This window comes from Mytilus trossulus, chromosome 1 (assembly GCF_036588685.1).
Source record: "Mytilus trossulus isolate FHL-02 chromosome 1, PNRI_Mtr1.1.1.hap1, whole genome shotgun sequence".
In the NCBI taxonomy this organism is placed as follows: Eukaryota; Metazoa; Mollusca; class Bivalvia; order Mytilida; family Mytilidae; genus Mytilus; species Mytilus trossulus.
Genome location: NC_086373.1, coordinates 89,735,677 through 89,760,020, shown reverse-complemented (window position 1 = coordinate 89,760,020; position 24,344 = coordinate 89,735,677). Strand labels below are relative to the sequence as shown.

The 24,344-nt window shown below is 30.8% G+C and overlaps 2 protein-coding genes across 2 annotated transcripts in view; one reads left to right on the top strand and one right to left on the bottom strand.

The window, feature by feature from the left end:
- The first annotated feature begins 122 nt into the window (after positions 1-122).
- LOC134689784 (protein DD3-3-like) lies at positions 123-22,646 on the top strand. The gene is made up of 13 exons (XM_063549757.1): positions 123-330; positions 4,955-5,106; positions 5,355-5,432; positions 7,982-8,159; positions 9,076-9,258; positions 9,889-10,081; positions 12,277-12,443; positions 13,688-13,835; positions 14,082-14,186; positions 16,522-16,584; positions 17,635-17,930; positions 18,972-19,043; positions 21,075-22,646. The coding sequence occupies exons 2-13, from the start codon at positions 4,963-4,965 to the stop codon at positions 21,416-21,418; spliced, it is 1,971 nt and encodes a 656-aa protein (XP_063405827.1). The 5' UTR covers positions 123-330; positions 4,955-4,962; the 3' UTR covers positions 21,419-22,646.
- Positions 21,600-24,344, bottom strand: part of LOC134689775 (acylamino-acid-releasing enzyme-like) — a 35,607-nt gene continuing 32,862 nt past the window's right edge. The window contains exon 23 of the mRNA XM_063549748.1: positions 21,600-24,344. Within this exon, the coding sequence (XP_063405818.1) occupies positions 24,242-24,344 (103 nt within the window). The 3' untranslated portion in view covers positions 21,600-24,241.

Genomic DNA, 24,344 nt, shown 5'->3' with positions numbered 1-24,344 from the left:
CATATACAGTAAAAGGTTTTTATAAATTTAGTGTGCTTATCTTAACAGAAATCATCATTTAGATATTATTTTGAAAACTGAAAATCAGAATTGGTTGTATACCTATGTCACTTTCGTGTTATTATTCTACTTCCACTTTCACGCGCATGAATTCATGTATTATTATAGATGAGGTCATGAAGAAGTGAAAAAAAAAGATAATGGATCAAACAGACAGAACCACTGGACAGAACAATTGAGTTATTATAGAATTTACAACAAGATAATCAAATATTTAAAAACAACACTGCAGTATCATAGTAGAGTACACCAGGCAGTGTAAACAATCAGGTAAGCTTCCTTGTCTATAAAATGAAAGTAGAATATAATTTAGGAGGATTTCTTTTTGTCGAGTATCAAGTATCGAGTAACAAAAAGTGAGTATCGAGCTATAAAAAGTGAGTATCGAGTTACAAAAAGCGAGTAGCGAGTAACAAAAAGTGAGTAACGAGTTATAAAAAGTGAGTATCGAGTTATAAAAAGTGAGTAGCGAGTTATAAAAGGTGAGTAGCGAGTAACAAAAAGTGAGTAGCGAGTTATAAAAAGTGAGTAGCGAGTAACAAAAACCGAGTATCGAGTTATAAAAAGTGAGTAGCAAGTAACAAAAACCGAGTATCGAGTTATAAAAAGTGAGTAGCGAGTAACAAAAGGTACTTATCATTTTTATATGAGCGCATCATAGTCCATTGCAAAGGATATTCATTTTAATTCATTAATTTAAATTGATATATTTTGTTTGCCATTTTGAAAGAACTAATGTTAAAGTAATATACTAAAATACATATCATTCTTATAAATGCAGTACGACTTTGCAAGACCCCCATGTGTGTTTAAGTTTGCTTACGCCCATTTCGTTGTGTCACAGCCAACTACCTTATCCCTAGATGATCATGTGGTCCGAGAACACAATTAATTCGTAGTGCATTTCTTTTAGAACATAAATGAAAATTAAAAAATTCCCACCTGCGCTTTCTCAATGAAATTTTTACAGTGTGTTGTACTACTTTTGGGACAAATTATATCAAAATTATAGAAAACTTCATCGCCTCTAACTCAAAATATGGACAATTTTATGTTTAGGGTGTCTTGAAATCTTTTGACAGCTTCCGAAGTGCTAATTTTTAACCTTTTTCAGCTGGACCAAATCACTACTTTTCTGTAAAATTCTGGACCCAAATTTTTTTACAGTGTAATTTCACCCCCCAACTTACAATTTGAGGCATTAAACATGGAGAAATAAATTTGGAAGGGGTATAAAAATTATTGGCAAGTAACCCACTGTTAACACTAGGGACTATATTCGAAATTAGATACAAGGAAAGAATTTTACTTTTCAAATTAAATTTTGAATTTGTAAACTTATGACAAGGTTTATAATATGTTATCCTCAATTGGAACTTTAAATAGTAATTTTTGGATTCAAAACCTATGACTGTAATTTTTGCTCTAGTAATGATATAGGTGATGAATTTCATTACTTGTTCCATTGTAAAAGAATATTTTTATAACCATACCATAACGCTTGTTTGGAGATGAATTAAAATTGAAAATGAAAATGGGGAATGTGTCAAAGAAGCAACAACCCGACCAAAGAACAGACAACAGCAGAAGGTCACAAACAGGTCTTCAATGCAGAGAGAAATTCCCACACCAGGAGGTGTCCTTCAGCTGGCCCATAAACAAATATCTATACTACATGAACTAGTTCAGTGCTAATGAACACCATACTCAACTCCTAATTGTACACAAGAAACAAAAATTAAAAATAATACAAGTCTAATTAGTATTCTTCTTGACATGCTAGTGTTTTGTATTGGAAAACGAAACAACATAACTCCTGGGAGGACTGATGCTTTAATTTCAATTTGTATATTTGTGTTTGAATAAAAGATTTTTCATAATTACACTTCGTATTTTTATGAATAAATTTACAAATTAGCTAGTTATGAGAATATTTATCAAAACGTTAAGCAATAATCCAGGAAACATACACTATATCTGTATTAGTTTTGTTAAAAAATGCATATTAATATTGGTAGTAAGGACCTACATGTAGTTCTTAATTGAGATCCTCATCAGATATCCCTGGCCATATATTTTCCTTTTTGTCATATAAAGAAATGCTCGAAGTTAATATGTACGTACGGGAAACAAGGAACATTATCCCCAGACAAAAAAAAATGATTCTAAATACATAGATATAGGAAAATGTGGTATATGAGTGCAATGAGACAGACTCTCCATCCAAGTAACAATTTATAAAGGTAAATCATTGTAGGTAAAAAAAAACAGCCTTCAACACGGAGCCTTGGTTCACACCGAACAACAAGCTACACGTTCATAAAACATGAATTTTATTACAAAGGATAATCCTCATGAATTATACTGGAATTGTCCTTTGACCTCACTGATATTAATATGTTTATGTGTTGATCTGTGATGGGTATATATGTTAATGAAATCCTTCACCGAATACGGGACCACAATATTACTAGTGGTAGACCCCAATGTTCAACAGTCTTCAATTTCTACCAAATATGGGCTGTCAAAAAAAAATGCTAACATTCCAATTTTCAATAACAGTTAACAGCAAATATATTATCACAAAAACAGATAACAAAAACCCTAATAGTCCAATAACAGCTAACAATGAATAAGACAATAACAGCTAACAGCAAATATATTTTCAGAATAACAGATAACAAAGAATCAATTTGCCCCATAACAGCATAACAGTTAAACCCCTTGCTCCCCTCTTTGGTTGCCAATGAGACATATCTCCATCCATGACAAAATCTCTTCAATGTAAGCAATTATAGGTCACAGAACAGCCTTCAACATGGAGCATTGGCGTGTGCCGCAAAGTAAGCTGTAATCCCCCAACTTCACATGTAAAACAATTCAGATGAGATTAAACAACACCCAGATTTAAATACGAAATCATCAATGTTAAAACATGTATATATGAATTACATTAACAAGAGACAACAAAAATCATAGATTTCTTACTTGGAACAGGTAAGTTAGGAAACCGTATATATATTTAGGGAGGTTAAAAGTATGTGCAGGATCTGTCCCTTTCCTCTAACATAGGACAGTGGCATTACCGGTACAGCACAACATAAGAACAACCAAGTAAAACTCTGAAGAGAACAGCTTTTAAGTTTTAACTCATCGGGTCGATACTAAGCAAACTATAAACAAATAATCAGGTTAGATGACGAAATAAAAACATTTATTCTGATTTAGAGTGATTTATAAATAAAGTAAAACGACTATCCTTTGCAATGAATTCATATAAAATAGCATGGTATCAAATTGTATTGAAAGCCTTCAGAATTAGTAAGTAATGAAAAGGGAAACAAACCATGAGATGATCATTCATTGAAAAACCAAAAATATAAATGATAGCTTTTGTTACTCGATACTCACTTTTTATAACTCGATACTCGCTTTTTGTTACTCGCTACTCACTTTTTATAACTCGATACTCGCTTTTTGTTACTCGCTACTCACTTTTTATAACTCGATACTCACTTTTTATAACTCGATACTTGCTTTTTGTTACTCGCTACTCACTTTTATAACTCGATACTCGCTTTTTATAACTCGCTACTCACTTTTTGTTACTTGCTACTCACTTTTTATAACTCGATACTCGCTTTTTGTTACTCGCTACTCACTTTTTATAACTCGATACTCACCTTTCATAACTTGATACTCGCTTTTTGCAACTTGATACTTGCTACTCGACTAAAAGTAAATCTCATAATTTAGGCCAAGTATTTCTTTTTTGATAATATAGTTTCATGACACAGACAAACAATTCAAACCTATCTATAACCAGACATATGAATCATGTATTATATGTCTCTGCTATAACATAACCCAAGACGAAAAAAATATATATGTATCTAATCAAGGGGTAAATCAAATTCCATGTACAGTACTATTAGGATTGATGAATTTTAAACCAGATAATTTGACAATTTAAGGTTAATTGACTTTTATTTAGTCCTTTCACTCCTGCATCATAATGCATTACTCTGATTCTTATCCATACATTTTAATAGATGTACTTAATAAAAGATAATTTTTCAAAATGAACAAAAATGCTTTCATTTAGTGGGTGTGAACACAAGTTATTAGCTACAGTCTGATTAGATTTTTTGTAAAAAGAAAACGCTAAGCAAATCGTAGAAAAACAAGTTAGCTATCTATGTTTAATATTTTTTAACAAAAATCTAAGTATTAAAGTCTCTGGATTTTTTTACAAAATTTTGGTTTTATTTGCCACTAAATCCCCTTTTTCTATAAAATGCAATGAAACAATAAATGATAATGCTTTGCAAGATTTTACCCTTTAGTCAATATTAGTTCATGTTAAACATGGCCATCTCTATTTTTCATTATCTTTGCTGTTTTAACACTAATTGCAGTTTGAAAATTTCATAGTTCACATGGCTACAGAATAGGTCATAAACCTTAAGAGAAACAATCAATATAAAATCAAAGATGATCGTTTAGGCAGTTGTATTACATCTTTCATTCCCATTGAGATTATTTAGGCTAGCCATCTGAGTCATAGTCCATTGGCTTTGAAACATATGGTATTGTTTAGGTGGATTTGGAAAATTTACACTGGTTATATAGCATTTTGACAAACACTAGTTTTAATCATTGAAAAGCTTAATATTGCCTTAGCAACACAACGTAATTAAAACTTTTAGCTGATTTCAAAGAGTTATTTCCCTGTAGTGTTAGGTACCACCTTAAACAGTCTAGACATATCTATGTGTCCACATTTTGTGAATTTGACAGTAATTTCTTGCTTGGTGTGTCACTTTTAAGTTAAATTGTGTATGCTTTACTCTGCTAAATAAACAATTGCTAAAAAATATTTTTTTCATTGTAGGTAATACCATGATTCAGTTTATGGTCATAAGTGTCTTGTTATTTGGACAGTGTTTTGCAGATATTTATCTTCATATGCCTAGAGGATCAAATAACAGATTGAATGAACAAACTGGTAATAGGAAAAATGCAAACAGGGTGTTTGATTCACAGGTAATCTATATAACAAAAATACAGTATTTCTTTATTGTAGTGATCTATATTCTCATCAGGTTTAATTGTAGATAAAAACATATTATATACCTATTCTTATTGTCCACTTGGACCCAGGCTGTGACTCAAGGCGTTTAATTTTTCTGTTTAAGGGGTAACCATCTTAGAAAATTAATGAGACGACATTAAATGTTTTTTTATCAGTCATATACATGTATGCAATTATATTTCTTTCTTTGTAATTTTAGAACAATAACAAAGGAGGTTATAATGTTGGTGACAAGGGAGAAAACCCATCTAATAATGAAGGGGAACAGTACAGGATGGTAAATATTGATTTGTACAAATGATATGCATGTATATAAAGCAACACATAGATAAAAAAATCAAAATTTAATTCTGTTCTCGTGTAAAACATGTAATTATAAATACATGTGCTTGTTTCTCATTTAGCTCCACAATAAAGGTTGAAGTTTTGTTCATTGTTGAAGGCTGTATGATAACCTGCAGTTGCTTCTGAAACTACATCATTTGATCTTGTGTGGAAAGTTGTTTCATTGGCAATCACACCGCATCTTTTTTATACACCCGTTTATGGGACATGTTATGGTAAATTGCTGACGATTTGTCCTTCTATTCGTGGACATGGTAGACATTAACTCAAAAAATTCTTTAACAAATATGCATGAAACCTTGGTGAATTGTTTATATCTACTGACTAAGCTCCCTTTTTATTTTTTATAAATTTCAGATTTAACTATTCCGAGTTTTGGGGTTTTATCAATTTTTTTTAATTTTTTTTTATAACTGTTGATTTTTAAGCTCCCTTTACAATTTTGTAAATTATAGATTTTTACATATCTGAGTTATGGGGTTTTATTCATTAAAAAAGAGGGGATTTTCCAGTTTTTGGACAATAACTCAAAATACTTTTAGCAGTTCTCATGAAACTTTGGTGAATTATTTATAGCACTATTGGTGTACAAATCTCCCTTTTGATTTTCATAAATTTCAAATACATTTGTTTATAGTCGTACAGATTTTAAAAGTATTACGCAACAGCACAGTGTATTGCAAAAGAGAAAGACTTCTTTTAATAATTGAATATAAATGCAATTCATATAACCAATTTCAAGTTCTTTGGCTACATTTATTCAGAAACCTATAATACAGTATGTTGACTATTTAATTACAATCCAAATTCAGACCTGTATCAAGCTTGAGTATTGTGTTCATTTTTGCCCAAACTGTTAAGTCCAGGTTGGACCTCTAATTTATTTAATTTATGATTGTCATTTTCTGTTTTTATCAAACTATTTCATGCATATTTGAAGATTTATATCAAGGATATATCAAAACCATTCCATATTCCTGCAAGAAATGAGAAATTGTGTGAAGACATAACCATGATTACCATTTTGTCCATCTGAATGGTATAATTTTTTGCAAAGTACAACCCTTTTCATGACCAGGATTGACCTTTTGTGAATCTAACATTGCATGTTCTCTATAATATGATCTTTCTAATTTTAATGCCAAATTAGAGTGTTTACCCCAATTTCTTAGTCCACTAAACATATAGAAAATGATATTGCGAGTGGGGCATCTATGTACTATGGACACATTCTTGTTGTAAGATTAAATGACATTTTGGCAATGAAACTTGACGATAGTTTACACAAGCAATATTTAAATTCACTGATTTGAAATTCTTACCAGGTAGGCCTTGTTGACAGGTAATTTTTCTTTAAGTATTGAATAGAGATATTATTCAGTATTACATTATTTTTAACATCATTTTCACATATAATTATTGTATTGACTTCATGCCTTTAATCACTTGTTACATGACATTGTGTGTTTTTAAATCTTTTAAGCCTATTTTTTTCTTTATGTTTTGTCAACTTTCTCACACATCATAGTTGTTTATTTCATTTCGTAAATGTCAGAATTGACAGTGAAACATGCATCACATGAACCTATTTGGGAATTAGTATCTCTGTAAAGGATGTTTTCTAAATAAGATTATTTTATAAAAGCTATTAGAGTTTCAGGACTTCCTTATAGACAATAATCACAGGATGCTTAACAGATCAATGCCTCAATTTATCTAAATAAATGTTTATCTTTTAAATCTGATTTCAAAGTCAAGTTTGTAACGTTTTTTGGGGGCAAAATTCTTGCAAATGTATCACTGGTTATTTAAATTTTAGTTAGTTAAAAGTCTACCTAATTTATATAAGATGTTAAATATACTGATACTAAATACAGTTTATATTCCTTGTATGGAAGAAAGATTTTAAAAAGAATTAAATGATTCAAACATAGGATGAGAATTTTAATGATATAGGTTTATATCCTGGTATCTATGATGAGTGATGTCATATCTAGTTATTATAATGATGATAAAATGAACTCTGGTTTACCTAACTTTAAGTACTTTTGTAAGTGTGTTAACAACAATCGGAAGCTTACCACATTTGGATACTTCATACACATCAGAAAGCAAAGGGATAAAATTATATAAGTTAAAACCAAACTTAACAACTTTTTAATAAAATCATTTTTTATGCCACATTTATGGACATTATGTTTTCTGATGCAATATTGCTTGTTAACAAAATAAAAGAGCAGTGGCAGATCCAAGGGGAGGGTTCTGGGGGTTGGAACCCCCCCCCCTTTTTTTTTGCCAATCAATGCATTTGAATGGGGACTTATGGTTGGACCCCCCCCCTTTATCCTGGGTTGAGATCCCCCCCCCCCCCCCCCCCTTTTTAAAATGGCTGGATCCGCCCCTGATTAGAGTCAAGGAATTTTCATCACACAGATGTAATTATCAAGACACATAAGTTCACAGTGTCACTATTTTTTTCAGAAATATTTCCAAAGTGGTCCATTTAAAAGTTTAAATAATGATGCAGGGAAGAGTTTCCTTGAGCTTGAATGGACCAATCAGCATGGCTGTGGAGGCAATGAAGATACCAGTCCACAGAAACAGAATTGTCACATGATCCTACAGTACATGTGTCAGGACGATGTGAACACACCAACAGGTACACACAAAACATTATCATGAACAAGCTAAATTTCAAGTTTTTTCTGCTCATTTTTTAACCAGGTTAAATTTTGAAACGACTCATTTGAAAGTATGATATTTTTGTTTGTAAAATTACAAAACACTGATTAACCATTATGAACAATGAGTTTCCATTTGTTTTAACAGTTTAGGTGTAAGTGCTACTATAGTTCTGAATAATAGCAAATGTCCATTAGTAAATCTAACTTTGTAATGATAAATGACAAAATGGATTAAGAGCCTTATTTTCCAACATTTTGTATTTTAATTTTGACCACAAAAAAAAATTGCATTTGTATAATGCTAGTTTAAACATATTTATTTAGAGTGGATTGGGAAACAAGTTTTGCAACTTATATTAATCCCTTTCCACTTTGCGGGTGCGAGTGCTGCCTTGTAGCGGCATTAGCCTACTCTTTTTCGAAATCTACAAGGGTGTCTTTAAAGTGCAAGAGATATGGCTCTCTCTTAACAAGGGTCAGCCATTTATCGTCCCCTTCCGACGTTGTATAATGCTATCATGTAGTTGTTGTCCGATGACACATTTGATTTCTTGACAATAAAATTAGTCTTAGCAAATAGTTTTCTATGAAATTTGAATAGAAGGTTTAAATATCACTTTTCCAGATATTTCTTAAAGTGCCACATGACACATTTTTACAAGTTTTTCAGATCTTTTCCATTGAAATTAACATGAACCTTTAAAATGATACAACACTTTTTAAATGATTTGAAAAAGCAATATGAACAACCACATATATATTCTATATATTCTATAATTATTGGAAGAATCACAACATTTCAATTGTGCTAATTGCTAGCATATGTGCATACAATTTTCAGTTAACTTTGTGTAATTTTGCTCTTACAAGGTTTCCAATTTTCTTTTGTAGGTACTGCTGATACCCTTAGAAATGGACAGAATACTAATACACAAGCATATAACAGACCACAGAGTTTGACAGAAACCCAGGCACAAACAACAGCTCGTAAAAACAATGCTGTCCAACAAGAGGAAGTTCTCCAGGAACCTTGGGAATGGTATGACAAATGCTTTGTCAGGGAGCGTAATAGAGGTAGGGAAGATAACTCTTGTAAAATGTGTGAACAGTGTAGAAATTTAAAAGTCTTTTTGACATTTGCTTTGTTGGCAAAGACACTGAATTTAAAGGGATTAATGAATTATGCATGCAAACATGCAAAATGTTGACATAAGCAGTAGAATTTTCGCAATGTTTAGCCAAAAAATGCTATTTGTTAATAGAATGGGTTTTGGAAATGGGATCTTCATGCTTTGATATTATATCTGTATAAAATAAATGTTAAAATTGAGAATGGAAATCGGGAAAGCCTAAGAGACAACAACCCAACCAAAGAGCAGATAACAGCCAAATGCCACCAACAGGTTTTAACGCACTAGAGGTGGTAATCAGCTCGCTCCTAAATAAAATTGTTTTTTAGTTCAGTAAAAATCGTCTGTTTTTGGGGTTATGGACCTTAATTTTTTTTAATCTGTAATATGTTTTTTATCGATGTAGAATTATTTTCTTTAAATTTTAATGCTGAAAATGCCATGCTGAATGATAAGACATCATGGGGTAACATGGCTGATACTTTTGACATCATAGGGTAGCATGGCTGATACTTTTGACATCAGAACCATCATTTGAAGTGTATCATATGTAAAGTATAACTTATATTTTCAGGGCTCTTTACTGCTGATCAAAATCTAAAAACCAACAATGGCTTGGGGACCAGCAGTGCTATTTACACACGTGAGAATCCAAATGGTAATCGTTATGGTTATGAATGTCCAGAAGAAAGGGATTATTTCCCCTACTGGCACCCTACTCCATGGAAAGATATTGCAGTACTTGCAGAAAATGCTTCCATGTGCAGGTTTGTATATAGATAACAGTAGTATACCGCTGTTAAAAGAGTCATAACTCGATTGAGAGAAAACAAATCCAGATTACAAACTAAAACCGAGGAAAACACTGTGATCTAGTATAAGAGGAAAACAACGAAACAACAGAAACACTTAAGGGCAACAAAAAACAAAGTACAATGCAACATACATAGAAACAAACTATAAGCTGATGTATAGAGAGTTATCATCTTTCATTGTTTCTGATTTTTATAATCAAGTGGTATTATTGTCATTTTGTTTATTTTCTTTGGTTACATCTTCTGACATCAGACTCAGACTTCTCTTGAACTTAATTTTAATGTGCGTATTGTTGTGCGTTTACTTTTCTACATTGGCTAGAGGTATAGGGGGAGGGTTGAGATCTCACAAACATGGTTAACCCCGCCGCATTTTTGTGCCTGTCCCAAGTCAGAAGCCTCTGGTCTTTGTTAATCTTGTATTATTTTGATTTTAGTTTCTTGTGTACAATTTATTTGGAAATTAGTATGGCATTCATTATCACTGAAATAGTATATATTTGTTAAGGGGCCAGCTGAAGGACGCCTCAGGGTGCGGGAATTTCTTGCTACATTGAAGACCTGTTGGTGACCTTCAGCTGTTGTTTTTTTTCTACGGTCGGGTTGTTGTCTCGTTGACACATTCCCCATTTCCATTCTCAATTTTATTATATTTGTTATATTTGTTGTTTTGGTTAGATCACTCACTGCATGTTCCTATTCCAATGGAATCTATTGCTATTCATATTATAAAACATGATTTTGAATTTGATTGAAATGAGATTCTATCATCTTATGGTATTTTTTTTAGAAATCATGTGTCCATTTCTTGGATTGCATACATTTTTTTTAAATTATGAAACAGTAGCATAATCAGATGTACAGATAAAATGACATTTTAAGTAGGTGGTAGATCCTATGTGAAGATTAAGTGATTATTACAGGGATATCAATACAGGATACACAAAGTTCAACTTGTTTGTAATAGGAAGTGTTACAGTTCAAATAACAAAATATAATCTCTTGAACAAATACTAAAAACAAATATTGATGTTATTCAGTACTTCTGTTTATCATCAACCCAAATGTTTATCAAAGTTATTCAATTTCAGTAGATTAAATATTTTCTGACCAAAGTTTTTTTATTTGATTGTTGAAAGGAAAAAATAAGATACCATATTCATTACATTCATTACTGGCCCATACAGAAATAACTAACCCAAGCACACGAGATGCACATGTGAATCTCATAAGATTCAAGTTAGAATTATATGCAAATTAAAATGCTCATTTGTGCAGTTTGGTTTTTCATATGTGCTGCAAAATCTATTCATTATGCCTATATGAACAGTTCAGACATCATATAAGCTTCAACCATCTTTGTCATAAAAAAGTTGATGTCCATTCCAATAACGTTGTATCTGTTGTGACATAAGTTGCTTTAATAAGAGTATTCTACTTATAAATTAAGCTAAAAATGTTATATGAGGTATAATTGTATCCATCCTCAATCAATCTTATCAATTCTCATTTGATTTTAACACAACATTAGGAGTTAACTTTACATTATTGTTAAGATAGGTTATAAAAAAGCTCTCTTTCTATTTTAAATTTTTAGTTGTCATTCCAATATTACAGGACTTTAATTATCACATCTAAGTAAATTGTTTATATTCAATTCAATTCAAATCTTTATTGCCATAAAACTACATATTTAAAGTATTTGACATTACAAAAATGAAATGAAAATAAAAATAAAAATAACAACAAGATCATTAATATTCACAATTAAAGTAAATATTGTAAGAGTCCCCTGTCCTCAGGTTATATTTGTACTTGTTTGAATTGGTGAACATAACAAACTATGGATTAAATATTTTTTTATATACAATGGGTATCTAATGCATATTCTTCTAAAAGTGATTTTATTTGTTTCTTATTGAATGTCTAATTATTCTATTTTATTCTTGCAACAATTTCAATATGAACAACAAGGATGATTTAGACACTCTATTCCTATTCTTGTACTACATTCTATTATCAGATATTTGGAACCATTTGACACAGTGTTTCTCTATTGAAAGAACTTTAAAAACAGCTAAAAATTAAAAAAATGAGAAAATTACAGTTAACGTTAACAATATATTATTATAATGAATTTATTTCAGTTATTACAAGTCAAATAGTTTTAATACACAAATGTACCATGAGTGTGTAGAACTTTACACACCTAATGGTGCCAGACGTCCTTATTCAAAATGGAATAATCAAGCCCAATGTACTCAGAATGGTGGACAATGGATACAATTCAGCAACTTTTTAGAGAAGGCACCTGGTGAGGAACACATTCATAATCAGAACCAATATTTTTCATAAAGTCATAAATTAATGCTAGAAAATAGTTATCAAAGGTCCCAGGATTATATTTTAGTATCCCAGACACGTTTTTCATCTACATAAGACTCATCAGTGATGCTTATATCAAAATATTTATAAAGCCAAACAAGTACAAAGTTGAACAGCATTAAGGGTCCAAAATTCCAAAAAGTTGTGCCAAATACGGCTAAGGTAATCAATGCTAAGAATATATAAAATTTAGATTCGAAATGGTGAATGTGTCAAAGAGACAACAACAGGACGAAAAACAGGTAAAGGCTACCAATGGATCTTCAACTCAGGAAGAAAATCTAAAAACCAGGAGACAGGCTTCAGCTGGCCAATTACCGAAATATGTACAACTGTGAAAGTACTTTAATTCGTGGGTATCAATTTTCGTGGTTTTAGCAGTATTAACATGTTCGTGGGTTTTTAAATTCGTGGATTTTAGTTTTCTAATAAAAAATAATTGAAAAATTAAAGCCTTTAGAAACGAAAGTTTCAAAGAGTCTGGATTGAAGGAAATTGCAAAGTAAACATTGACCCGTGTAAATTGTAGTGATAAAGTGTTCAACAGATTAAAGACCATCAAAGGTGTTGACTAGGCCATAAACATGTCACCTAAAGAAAACAGTAATATAAACAAATGCTGTAAACGTATCTTGAATTGTCAAATAATTCTTATCAAAATCAAGCCCAGCATGAAATTATTATTTCCCATATGTACGAGAACTATGAAGATATAAAATGAACACTTTATTATACTAGCATATACTATAATAACGAAAATCTGACTTCCATCGATCAAAAATATTTTTATGAGAATGAAAAGATCAAAAGTTGTACAGTTTAGGTTATTAAAGATTAAATGGGTATAATCCTGCATGCAGTTGTAGTTCTGTGACTGCTATTAAAAGTATTCTCAGATTTTGCCATATTCTCTAGATCATATCAGTAGTCAAATTCCATGTCTTGATTTGGACAATGGTTGTTTTATTTCATTCGACACTTAAATTCGTGGATAAAGTCATCAACGAAAACCACGAAAATTGGTACCCCACGAATAAAAGTACTTTCACAGTATTTCAGTAAAATTGGACGTAAAACTATATTCATAGATAACATTGATGTCAAGTGAAACATAATCAAACAAGTAAAAGCTTATGCTAGTAAATTATTAAAAAACTACATCTTAAATTTTAGCATATACTACTGAGGCAGCATGTAATGCACAGAGTAAAGGTGGACTGACCTATAGATGGGCTGTACCATATGATGCTACTGTTGTTACAAAGAAAGAATGTTTAGTTCAACTAGACCAACCAGATTGTAAAGAAGCACAGTATTCTAGGTATATAGTTTATTTAGATATAGACCCACTAAGGCCTCTAGAGTAAAAAGTACCAGTGTTCTTAGAATGTACATGATAGAGTGGAGATCCTACAGAAATTTAATAGAGTCATGGTATTCTAGGTATCAGTATGTAGGTTAATAGTGTGACTTTGAAAGAACCATGCAGTCTTTAATGCATTAAATTTTCAAAAGCATAATCTGGTCATATATAGTATGTATTCACATGTCTTGATATCTTTTTCAGGTCTAACCATCTGGGTAATGGAGTAAATGGTAGAGCTAATAGTTATGTATGGACATTGCCTTATTTTCCTTCAGCAAAAGCAAAAAGATGTGTTTTCAGAATGAGGTAAAAAAATAAATATTGACAGGACTTTGAGCACATCATAAACTTATTTTTAAAAACTATATTGCATGAATACTGATAATATTAATACTGGCAGTCAAACTTCTGAAACTGAGAATTACATTGAATTTGTTTTACAGTTTTACCCTTTTGGACTGCAAAGTAATACAAATGGTCCTAATTGTAGTGGTTTCTAAAAAGATATCTAGATTGAGGTTGTCTCCATCAGTTTTGTAACCACTGCTGTCTTAGATATCAACTGAATTTTTTTCTGGTATAATGCAGGGCTTCCAAAAAATATTTATGCCAGCCGGACATTTTATATCTGATCCCGATTTTAATCCCTAAGACTAAGTCCCAAAAGGCAATTTAAATATATTATAGTAATCAGATGGCCATCCCAATGACTGACATTGATTTAAAAAAACGTTTATTAAACTTTACTTTGATATGAATTGATGTTCTGACGTTAACTGTTAAATAGACAGTGCATAATTTAAAGTGTGCACATCAGCGTGCTCATATCTGCCTTAGTCTCTTTATTTGGGCAAAATGATGTTGTCAAAAACTTTACTTTCGTTTTTAAACCGGATGTTGACATGAAAATGGTAAAACATGGACCATATACGGGTACGTAAAATCCATGTACATTTACAAAGCACGACTGAGTGAAGAAGCTCTTTCCACGTTTTTTCTTCAACAAAATACTTCAAATGAACTTTAGATACAGGTTTCAATGATAATTTTAGCATTTATGAAGAAATGTAGGATGCATAATTAAACTTCCCACCTGTGCACATGTGCACTTGTATTCTAGTTCATACTACGTAGTTCTGACGATTTTTCATTTAAAACCTTTTTTAATTTTTCATCAAATAATGTTTATAAATGTATTTCTTATAATTTTAATCTTTTGGACTAAATCAATAAGATACAAACTGCTGAAATGTTAAAAATAATTGTTAATAGACCGATCAATTTATACGATGTCCGGTACTGAAAATAGTTTACCTGTCACCTGAACAGGTAGATTTCAGGGTTCACTGATTTCAGCTGTCCAACAAACTAATTAGCCTTGATTAAAATTAGAAAGTATTGAAGTAGGGGTCGTTTTGATAGTAATTAATCATCATGTCACTTTTATGACCGGAAATGTGTGGCTGTGAAAGGCAAAATATTGGGTCAAAGAGATCGTGAATTATGTAATAATGACCGAAAAAGCCTTGATATCTAAAAAGCAAAAGACCGTTTCATGCTTTTCCCAGCCTGACTTTTACCGGACATTATACAATTGTCCGGAATATATGACCGTTTTGGAAGCCTTGGTGTAATGACATTTTTAACATAAATGATATTACATTTATAAATCTTGTTCCCACAAATAAATTGTGTCGGGAAAGAACAAATCTTGATTGCTAAACTAAACCTCCTGTGATTCTAACAGAAGTTTTTTTTCATGACATCATGCAGATGCTTGAAATTATAATTGACAAAATATGTTATGTGAGGATATTTATATACAAGACAGTTGACATTCTTATGGGAACTAATTGTGCTCCTCTATGAAAAAAGGGGGGTAAACTGTTTTACCTCTGTCTGTCCGTCAGTCTGTCTGAATATTTTTCATTGCATTTTTCTCAGGAACTACAATACAAGGATTTCTGAAATTTGGTTGCAGGGTTAATATAAGTCTTCTATACTGTTTGATGCGTTTTCAGATTCATCACTCAACAACTTCCTGTTTACCAAACACTTGTATAATTTTACACACGATAACCAAGTTGAAAATTTTCGTCACATTTTTCTCAGGAACTACTGTACAAAGATTACTAAGATTTGGTTTCAGGGTTTATATAAGTCTGTAATACCCTGTGATCAGTTTTCAAATTTATCACTTTACAACTTCCTGTTTACTGAACACTTGTATGATTTTACACATGATAGCCAAGTTGAAAATGTTCATCACATTTTTCTCAGGAATTACAATACAAGGATTTCTGAAATTTGGTTTTAGGATTTATACAAGTCAGCTATACTGTGTGATGTGTTTTCAGATTCATTTCAACTTCCTGTTTACCGAACACTTGCATATTTTAACACTATTAAAATAATCCACTTGCAGCAGGGGTATCATCAGTGAGCAGTAGCTTGCAGTTTCACTTGTTTAACTTTACATTTAGCTATAAAGATGAAATCCATTCAATAAAAACTTTTAATAAATTTGTGAATGTGTTGATCTATTAATCTTTCTTTATGAATTTGAAATAGAGGACACCACATAAATGAGGGATAAGTTATTGTTTACAAAGGCTCAATTATTTTGTTCTCTTTTTTTCAGGTACAACATATCAACAGATGATTATGATCCATATTTCACAGATTCTTCTTCAAATCAACAATTGTAAGTTGTTTTTTTTACATTCTACTTGAAAACTAATGTACTATATAGGCTAGCAGAGACCAATTTGTGAATAACTAAGGGAGATAATCAAATTCTATTAAATAAATTTAATAATAAACCCAGTAGCTTTATGTCATCTTCCATCATCATTACATTTGATTACTTCCAGCTAAAAATAAAATCAAACCTAAAAGAAATCTAACTTGAAGCTAATTGATTTGACTTTTTAGTACATTATAGTGAAAATATTTATTTTAGTACACAAATAAAGTCAACTTATACATTATAATGGTACATGTATAACAGGAAGTACCTAGACTCTTTGATGATTTGTCTATATATGTTTCTTTTTTTACCACATCATAATATTTTTTCTCTCTCCGTATATCTTTAAAAAAAAATCTATATTTTATGATATACCTATAAATATTTTGACATATTTGAGGAGAGATATCAGTCTCCTGCTGAAATATCAGAAAAGCTTTCAATAATTTTTAATTATTATGGTTTGATTTGACTTTTTAGTACATTATAGTGAAAATATTTATTTTAGTACACAAATAAAGTCAACTTATACATTATAATGGTACATGTATAACAGGAAGTACCTAGACTCTTTGATGATTTGTCTATATATGTTTCTTTTTTTACCACATCATAATATTTTTTCTCTCTCCGTATATCTTTAAAAAAAAATCTATATTTTATGATATACCTATAAATATTTTGACATATTTGAGGAGAGATATCAGTCTCCTGCTGAAATATCAGAAAAGCTTTCAATAATTTTTAATTATTATGGTTTTCAAAGTGATCAACAGTAAAAGCAAAAATTTAAATAAAAAACAAAAAACAAAAACAGATTGTGTATTTTGCATGGAAAATCCTCAGACAGGTTGTATATACTGAAATATATAGTAGCAACATAGATTTGGATCTATTTTTAACTTAGATACTATATATAACCTTATCAAAGTGCTACTATTTAAAATAAACTAACAAACAACTCAACCAATGTTATTATAAAATTGAAAAAATATTTTTTTCCAGAAATCCATTTGTACAATCCATTATAGAGCAGGATCCTTACATTGACGTGGGAGGTAGAACTGCTCTACGTATGAACATCAACACTAACCAGACTGGCAGACAATTTCAAGACAGAAGTCATGTGTTTCTTATGTCTCCAAGAGCTGGTGCCATATCTCAGACAGATAGAATATTTAATTTGAATGTACGAGGAAAACGTGGTAACATAGTACAAACTTACCCTGCTGTGGAGTACGACTTCCATCCAAACACGTTAAATATGAAACCTTCAGATCTCGTTCATATTCAATGGACAGGTAATCTTTTTATTTTCTTTATATTGTATGTAAATGATTTAATAATCAACTTTATACCTAATGGTTCTAATTTTCTCAAAGTACTATACAGGGATGCATACTTGTCAGTCAAAAGTGGAGCTAGCTAATATATACTCTATATTCAAACATTTCTGTCATGTTTTATAATAGTGAAAGACATAAGGAAATGCCTGTTCCAAGTCAGGAATATGACAGTTGTTATCCATTCGTTTGATGTGTTTGAGCTTTTGATTTTGCGATTTGAATAGGGACTTTCCGTTTTGAATTTTCCTTTGAGTTCAGTATTTTTGTGATTTTACTTTTTTTTTTGTGTTAGTTCAATAGTAGCAATAAATAAAGTGCACAATAATTTCTGAATTTACAGGAATATTTCCTAGCTCTAATTTTTGTTAAACTTGAAAAGGCATAAAGATTAATTTCTATTTGGTGGCTTTGGAAAAGCAGCTTTGAGTATTAAAATAAAAATAATAGGACAAATGTGTCAACTTTTGTTACCCTAATAAAAGGGAGATCATCCTTACTACTGTTAAGATATACAAGCAATGGGACCTATAAAACCAGTGAACCAAATAAAAGACACCTACATGTGGTTACTTTAAACCTAATTATGACCATAAGTTTCATGACAATAACAATTTTCCTAAATCTATTGCAGTTTTATTTATCTAAACCTATTTAGAGTATTTCTATTTAGTTTTTTCTTACCAAAAGTATATATTTAATGACCAAACTTATAAGCTCATACATCTGCTGTAATTGGTAAAATATGGAGACTGATAAATGTACAGGTAAATCTTTTTTTGCAATAATAAAACACATAAGTGCCAAATGTGGTGAACCAAGGACTTATATAGATATACGTCCCTGGGTGAACTTATTTCATATAGGAGTATGGAAATTACTTATAGTTCATTATTAGTCATCTCAACGGGAACCCTTTATATTACTAACCAGAATATGACAATTATGTCTGCTACAAGTGAATAATTCCTAATATTTGAACTTTTTAATTTGTTTTAGGCTCTAATACACACAATAACAATAACCCAGCTGGTGATGGACAGGCTGGAGATGAAGGTCAAGGTAAAGATGGTAAGTGTTACGTCTAAAACAAGTTGTCTCAAAATTGACTTGTAGTGATAGAATTTCTAGGTAACCAAAGTTTGATGCAAAGGAAACAAGTATGAAACCAATGAAGGGAATATAATTTCTAGGTAACCAAAGTTTGATGCAAAGGAAACAAATATGAAACCAATGAAGGGAATATAATTTCTAGGTAACCAAAGTTTGATGTAAAGGAAACAAATATGAAACCAATGAAGGGAATATAATTTCTAGGTAACCAAAGTTTGATGCAAAGGAAACAAATATGAAACCAATCAAGGAAATACAATTAACAGTTTGCATGATGTAAAACCTGAATGTGTACTATCAAATCAAGTTTGCCTTATGATGCAGGATTTTCTCACTGTGTTAAGACCCATTGGTGGATTTCAGCTCTTTTTTTCTCTTTGGTCTGGGTTTTTGTTTCTTCGACACATTCCCCATTTCCAGTCTCAATTTTATTTTGTTTTCTGTACTTTTTGTTTAGGCACTGTGTTTTTATCATTTTCTCATTTTTAGGTTAGATTTTTTTTGTTTTTATCAATTCCTTTTTAGTTATATTTAATTTATTATTGTTTTTGAGTTACTATTGACCTGATACATCTGCCAAATTGGATAAAACATTACCTTATCTGCTCATCTGACCTTTTCAACCATGGTTAATTTCAGGATGAGAAGGATGAGAAGTGAAACTTCTAACTAACATGAGGAGAACTAATTAGTTATACAAATTTTGCTCATTTGGAATGACTATGGATGATACTGTGTTTTTTATCCTCATAAATAAAATTGAGAATGGAAATGGGGAATGTCTCAAAGAGACAACAACCCGACCATAGAAAAAACAACAGCAGAAGGTCACCAACAGGTCTTCAATGTAACGAGAAATTTCCGCACCCGAGGCGTCCTTCAGTTGGCCCCTAAAAAAATATATACTAGTTCAGTGATAATGAACGCCATACTAATTTCCAAATTGTACACAAAACTAAAATTAAAATAATACAAGACTAACAAAGACCAGAGGCTCCTGACTTGGGACAGGCGCAAAAATGCGGCGGGGTTAAACATGTTTATGAGATCTCAACCCTCCCCCTATACCTCTAGCCAATGTAGAAAAGTAAACGCATAACAATACGCACATTTCAAATTCAATTCAAGAGAAGTCCAAGTCTGATGTCAGAGGATGTAACCAAAGAAAATAAACAAAATGACAATTATACATAAATAACAACAGACTATTAGCAGTTAACTAACAAGCCAGCTCCAGACTTCAATTAAACTGATTGAAAGATTATGATTTCATCATATGAATATCAGGCACAATCCTTCCCGTTAGGGGTTTAGTATCATACCATCATAACATATATGAGAAGAACATAACCTGTGTGATGCCAACACCTGGTTTTTTAATAAATGTGTTTAGTTCCGCACCCTATAAGTGAATCAATATTAATGCCAAAATATGCAATCTTTAATAACCTGACAACAGTATCGTAACTATATCACTTCTTACTAGGTCTATTTAAAGGTTTTGTTAGTTTCTGTGGTGAATACTAACATTTTTGTGCTTTATAAAGAATATTTCCATAAAAAATCGGATGTGAAATACCTAAACGTATAAGAAGTCTGCATGTTGAGCTATATTTACGAATGATGTCCTTATACCGATGATAAAATTTAGTAAATGTTTTGACTAGTTTGTGATATCGAAAACCCTGGTGTAATAATCTTTACGTAATACATTAATTTCTCTCGTTAAAATCTAAAACATTGTTACATACACGAGCGAATTGTACAAGTTGAGATATATAAACACCGTAAGATGGTGGCAAGGGAAAGTCACCATCTAAAATGGATAATTAACGATAGGAAATGAAAAATCATCTCTTTTATTATAAATTTTAGTATTAGCTTTCCGTTAGTGATATAGATATCAAGATCGAGGAAAGGGCAGTGGTCATTGTTAATATTAGTTTTAAAGCCATTACATCCAATAATCCATAAACTTATTATTTTCAGGATCTGACAGGAGTAATATTGTGGAAATAAAGAATTTGAATGACAATTTCCCATTACCATATGAGAGTACCACCATGTGGTCTGCTGCAGACGTCAAATGGATCTATTCTGGTTCCACAGCTGTAACTCCTAAGGACCTGGCTGTTATCATGTCATCTTCAGGATATTATAAATCAGTCAATGAAGCTAAAACTAAGGCTGCAATGAACCCATTACTAAACAATGCACCCGCCTCATTTGAAGGAGCTGTTCTTAAATTCAACAGAGGAACATACCACTATATGAGCACACGAAATAATAACTTCAGTAATCGGAGTCAAAAATCAACACTCATAGTGTCATAAAACATTCTTGCCTATTGTTATATTCATATGGTACTTTAGAACATGTTTGTAACTGACATCATTTTAAATTTCAATATTTATTCAGTCATTTGCAGCATATCATGTGGTCTTTTCTTTTTAAAGGAGTTAAATCAAAAATCATAATTTGTAAAACATATTTTCTTGTAAACATCTTTATTAAAAAAAAAATTCTTTGGGATTCATAGTTTTATTTGAAGAATACTGTTTTTCATATATTGTTATATTTGTTTTTATTATTAAGTAACACTTCTAACAACTTTTACCTCCACAAGATTCATAAACATTCCTGTTTTCATTTTCATAATGCCAGTCTTCCATTATGATCAGTAACACAAAATATGCAAATGCTGGCCATTTAACCTCTTATGTTCTGTCAAACTAATTAATTATTACTATTATATGATAACCAACATGATCTAATCTTTAAACCCAAAGAAAATTGTTCTTTTTTCTATCCTTCTCTGCCTTCCATAAAATGAGGTCTTTAATTAAATTACTGTTAGTTTCAAATAGATTATCATATTTTGTACAATTTATTCAAAGTATTTGACCAAATGAATACATATCAGATATACCAAATATGAGATTATTTTATATACATGTGTCATATTTTTGTGGGATAAAACTTTATTACCAAAATTAATATAAATGATAATATTTTCATGATGAGATGTCTGCAATACGGTTTACTAATCTAAAAGAAATTTCAAAGACAAGATAAAAGATATATAGAAAAGTTAATTTTCTATCATAATTTTGAAATAAATCAGTGGACATTTTTCTGTATTTTTTATTTATTTTTAATATTAGATTCTTACATTGATAAGTGTCCTGACCAATGCTAGATGTTGAATCAATCTTCATCAGTATAGCCAAAAAAGACAACAAGATTATATGTAGGTTTTACTTCCCTATTTACATCATGTACAGTATCCACAGCAAAATAAAAACTATTTAATTACAACATCAGCACTTTGTTAAAAATTAAATCAGCTCTGAAAACTTATATTTTGTAATGATTTATTTGATTTAAATGAGATCAAATATAATTTTGTAATACTATTGCATACATTGATATTTGAATTTTATAGGAAACCTCAGCATTTTTTAGTTGCAATTTACTGAATGTATTATTGTCTGCTGGTACAGACAACTGTGTCTTATTTGTTATTATTTATTTGTAATTAAAATACATATCTATAAAAAATTAGTTTGTTCTCTATTATTCAGTTCAAGCTAACAGAAGTCCAATACCAAGTCACATTAACTTGATAAAGTTGATGAACCAACCTAGGCCCGTTGTTGTATTGTTATACCATTGTCCATGTAAGGGGGGAAGATTTGGCAAACAAGAAACATTTTTAAACCCACCACAGACTGTATGTGCCTGTAGCAATTCAGGAGCCTATAATTCATTGGTAGATGCTGGATTCTGTATATTTTGTTTTTTCATTTATTGTTTTGCACATAAATTGGGCCATTACTTTTTTAGTTTGAATTGTTTTACATTGGTCATTTGGTGTCCTTTAATAGATTACTAGGTCAAATGGGTTTTGCTCGTATTTAAAGGCTGTATAATGACCTATAGTTGTTATCTTCACCTCATTTGGTATATGGTGGAGAGTGGTCTCATTGGCAATACTATCACATTTAATTTTTAGATTTTACCTTTTGTGAAGTAGTCAGTGATAAGGAATAGATTTTAAGGCTGATTAATTATAGTAAAGGTGTAATACCACCAAATCATGGTATGTCACATCTGGTTGTATATGAAAGTAGGTCGAAAAAAATATTCCCTTGAATCTGACCGTTGTAGGTAATTAATCCTACATTTTATTGCAGTAAAACTATTTCTGTGTCATAAACATATGTCTTGGGTATTTCAAAACACCATTATTTTTTATTTGTGATTTCTATAAAAAAAATTGTAATCTTGAGGTTACATGGTGACTAAACCTTGTGTACAGATAGAATAAGGGGAGAAATTTGATTGGTTAACTTCCAATGATGGTTATTTTCTTATATGCAATGAAATGTTATGTGAAAATTTTTCTATAGAACTGGACAGGATAACATTTTACTCATGCCAAGTATTTCTTTATTTGAAACAAATATAAATTCTGTACAATTTTTTGAAAAGTGCAAATTTAACAAAGACTAATAGGGAAAAATCAATGGTGGTATTACACCTAAAGTTATATGGACCATGGCTGACACCTAAAATGACCTCATTTAAGCATCTAATTTTTCCTCTTTGAAGATATATCAAAGTACACAAATAAATGGAGAACATCTTAAAACTTAATAAATGCACCATTTATTTTTATTATCATTTGAAGTATTCATTCATCAATTATCAAACATTTTGTAGTATTCCTTCATCACTTTTCAAACATAATTAACATTATATCAATTATCACTTATAATTTATATAATATCAATAACCACTTATAATTTAGATAAAACTAAATATCATCAGTTATAATTCACATAATATCAACTGATACTGATTATTGTGCAGTAAATTATTTGATCATAATAACTTTTCAATTTCGATTTTCTCCATATATATGTGTATACTCAAATCTGTAGTCTGATTAAAATATCACATCTGAATAATTGTTTCAACTTCAAATTGTTTATAAAACACACAACATCGGTATGACATCACATTTGTTTATAAAACACACAACATCGGTATGACATCACATTTGTTAACTTCTCTGGCCTAGACTGCAAGCACCATTACTATGTAAGGTAAATGCTATAGTTGGTATCAAGTCATACACAACACTGTTGACTTTATTGCAGATATTTCTTGAACCATTCTACCATGTTGACGAAGGCATCAGCCTGACTATCTGTCTTTATAATGGGATGACTGTTTCCTTCATAAGATATCGAT

Bases quoted from the DNA above. Each gene is read 5' to 3' on its own strand.
- LOC134689784 (XM_063549757.1), top strand. From the start codon at position 4,963: ATGATTCAGTTTATGGTCATAAGTGTCTTGTTATTTGGACAGTGTTTT. The intron at 9,259-9,888 runs GTAGGGAAGATA...TTATATTTTCAG, and splicing joins TGTCAGGGAGCGTAATAGAG to GGCTCTTTACTGCTGATCAA. The intron at 14,187-16,521 runs GTAAAAAAATAA...TCTTTTTTTCAG, and splicing joins AGATGTGTTTTCAGAATGAG to GTACAACATATCAACAGATG.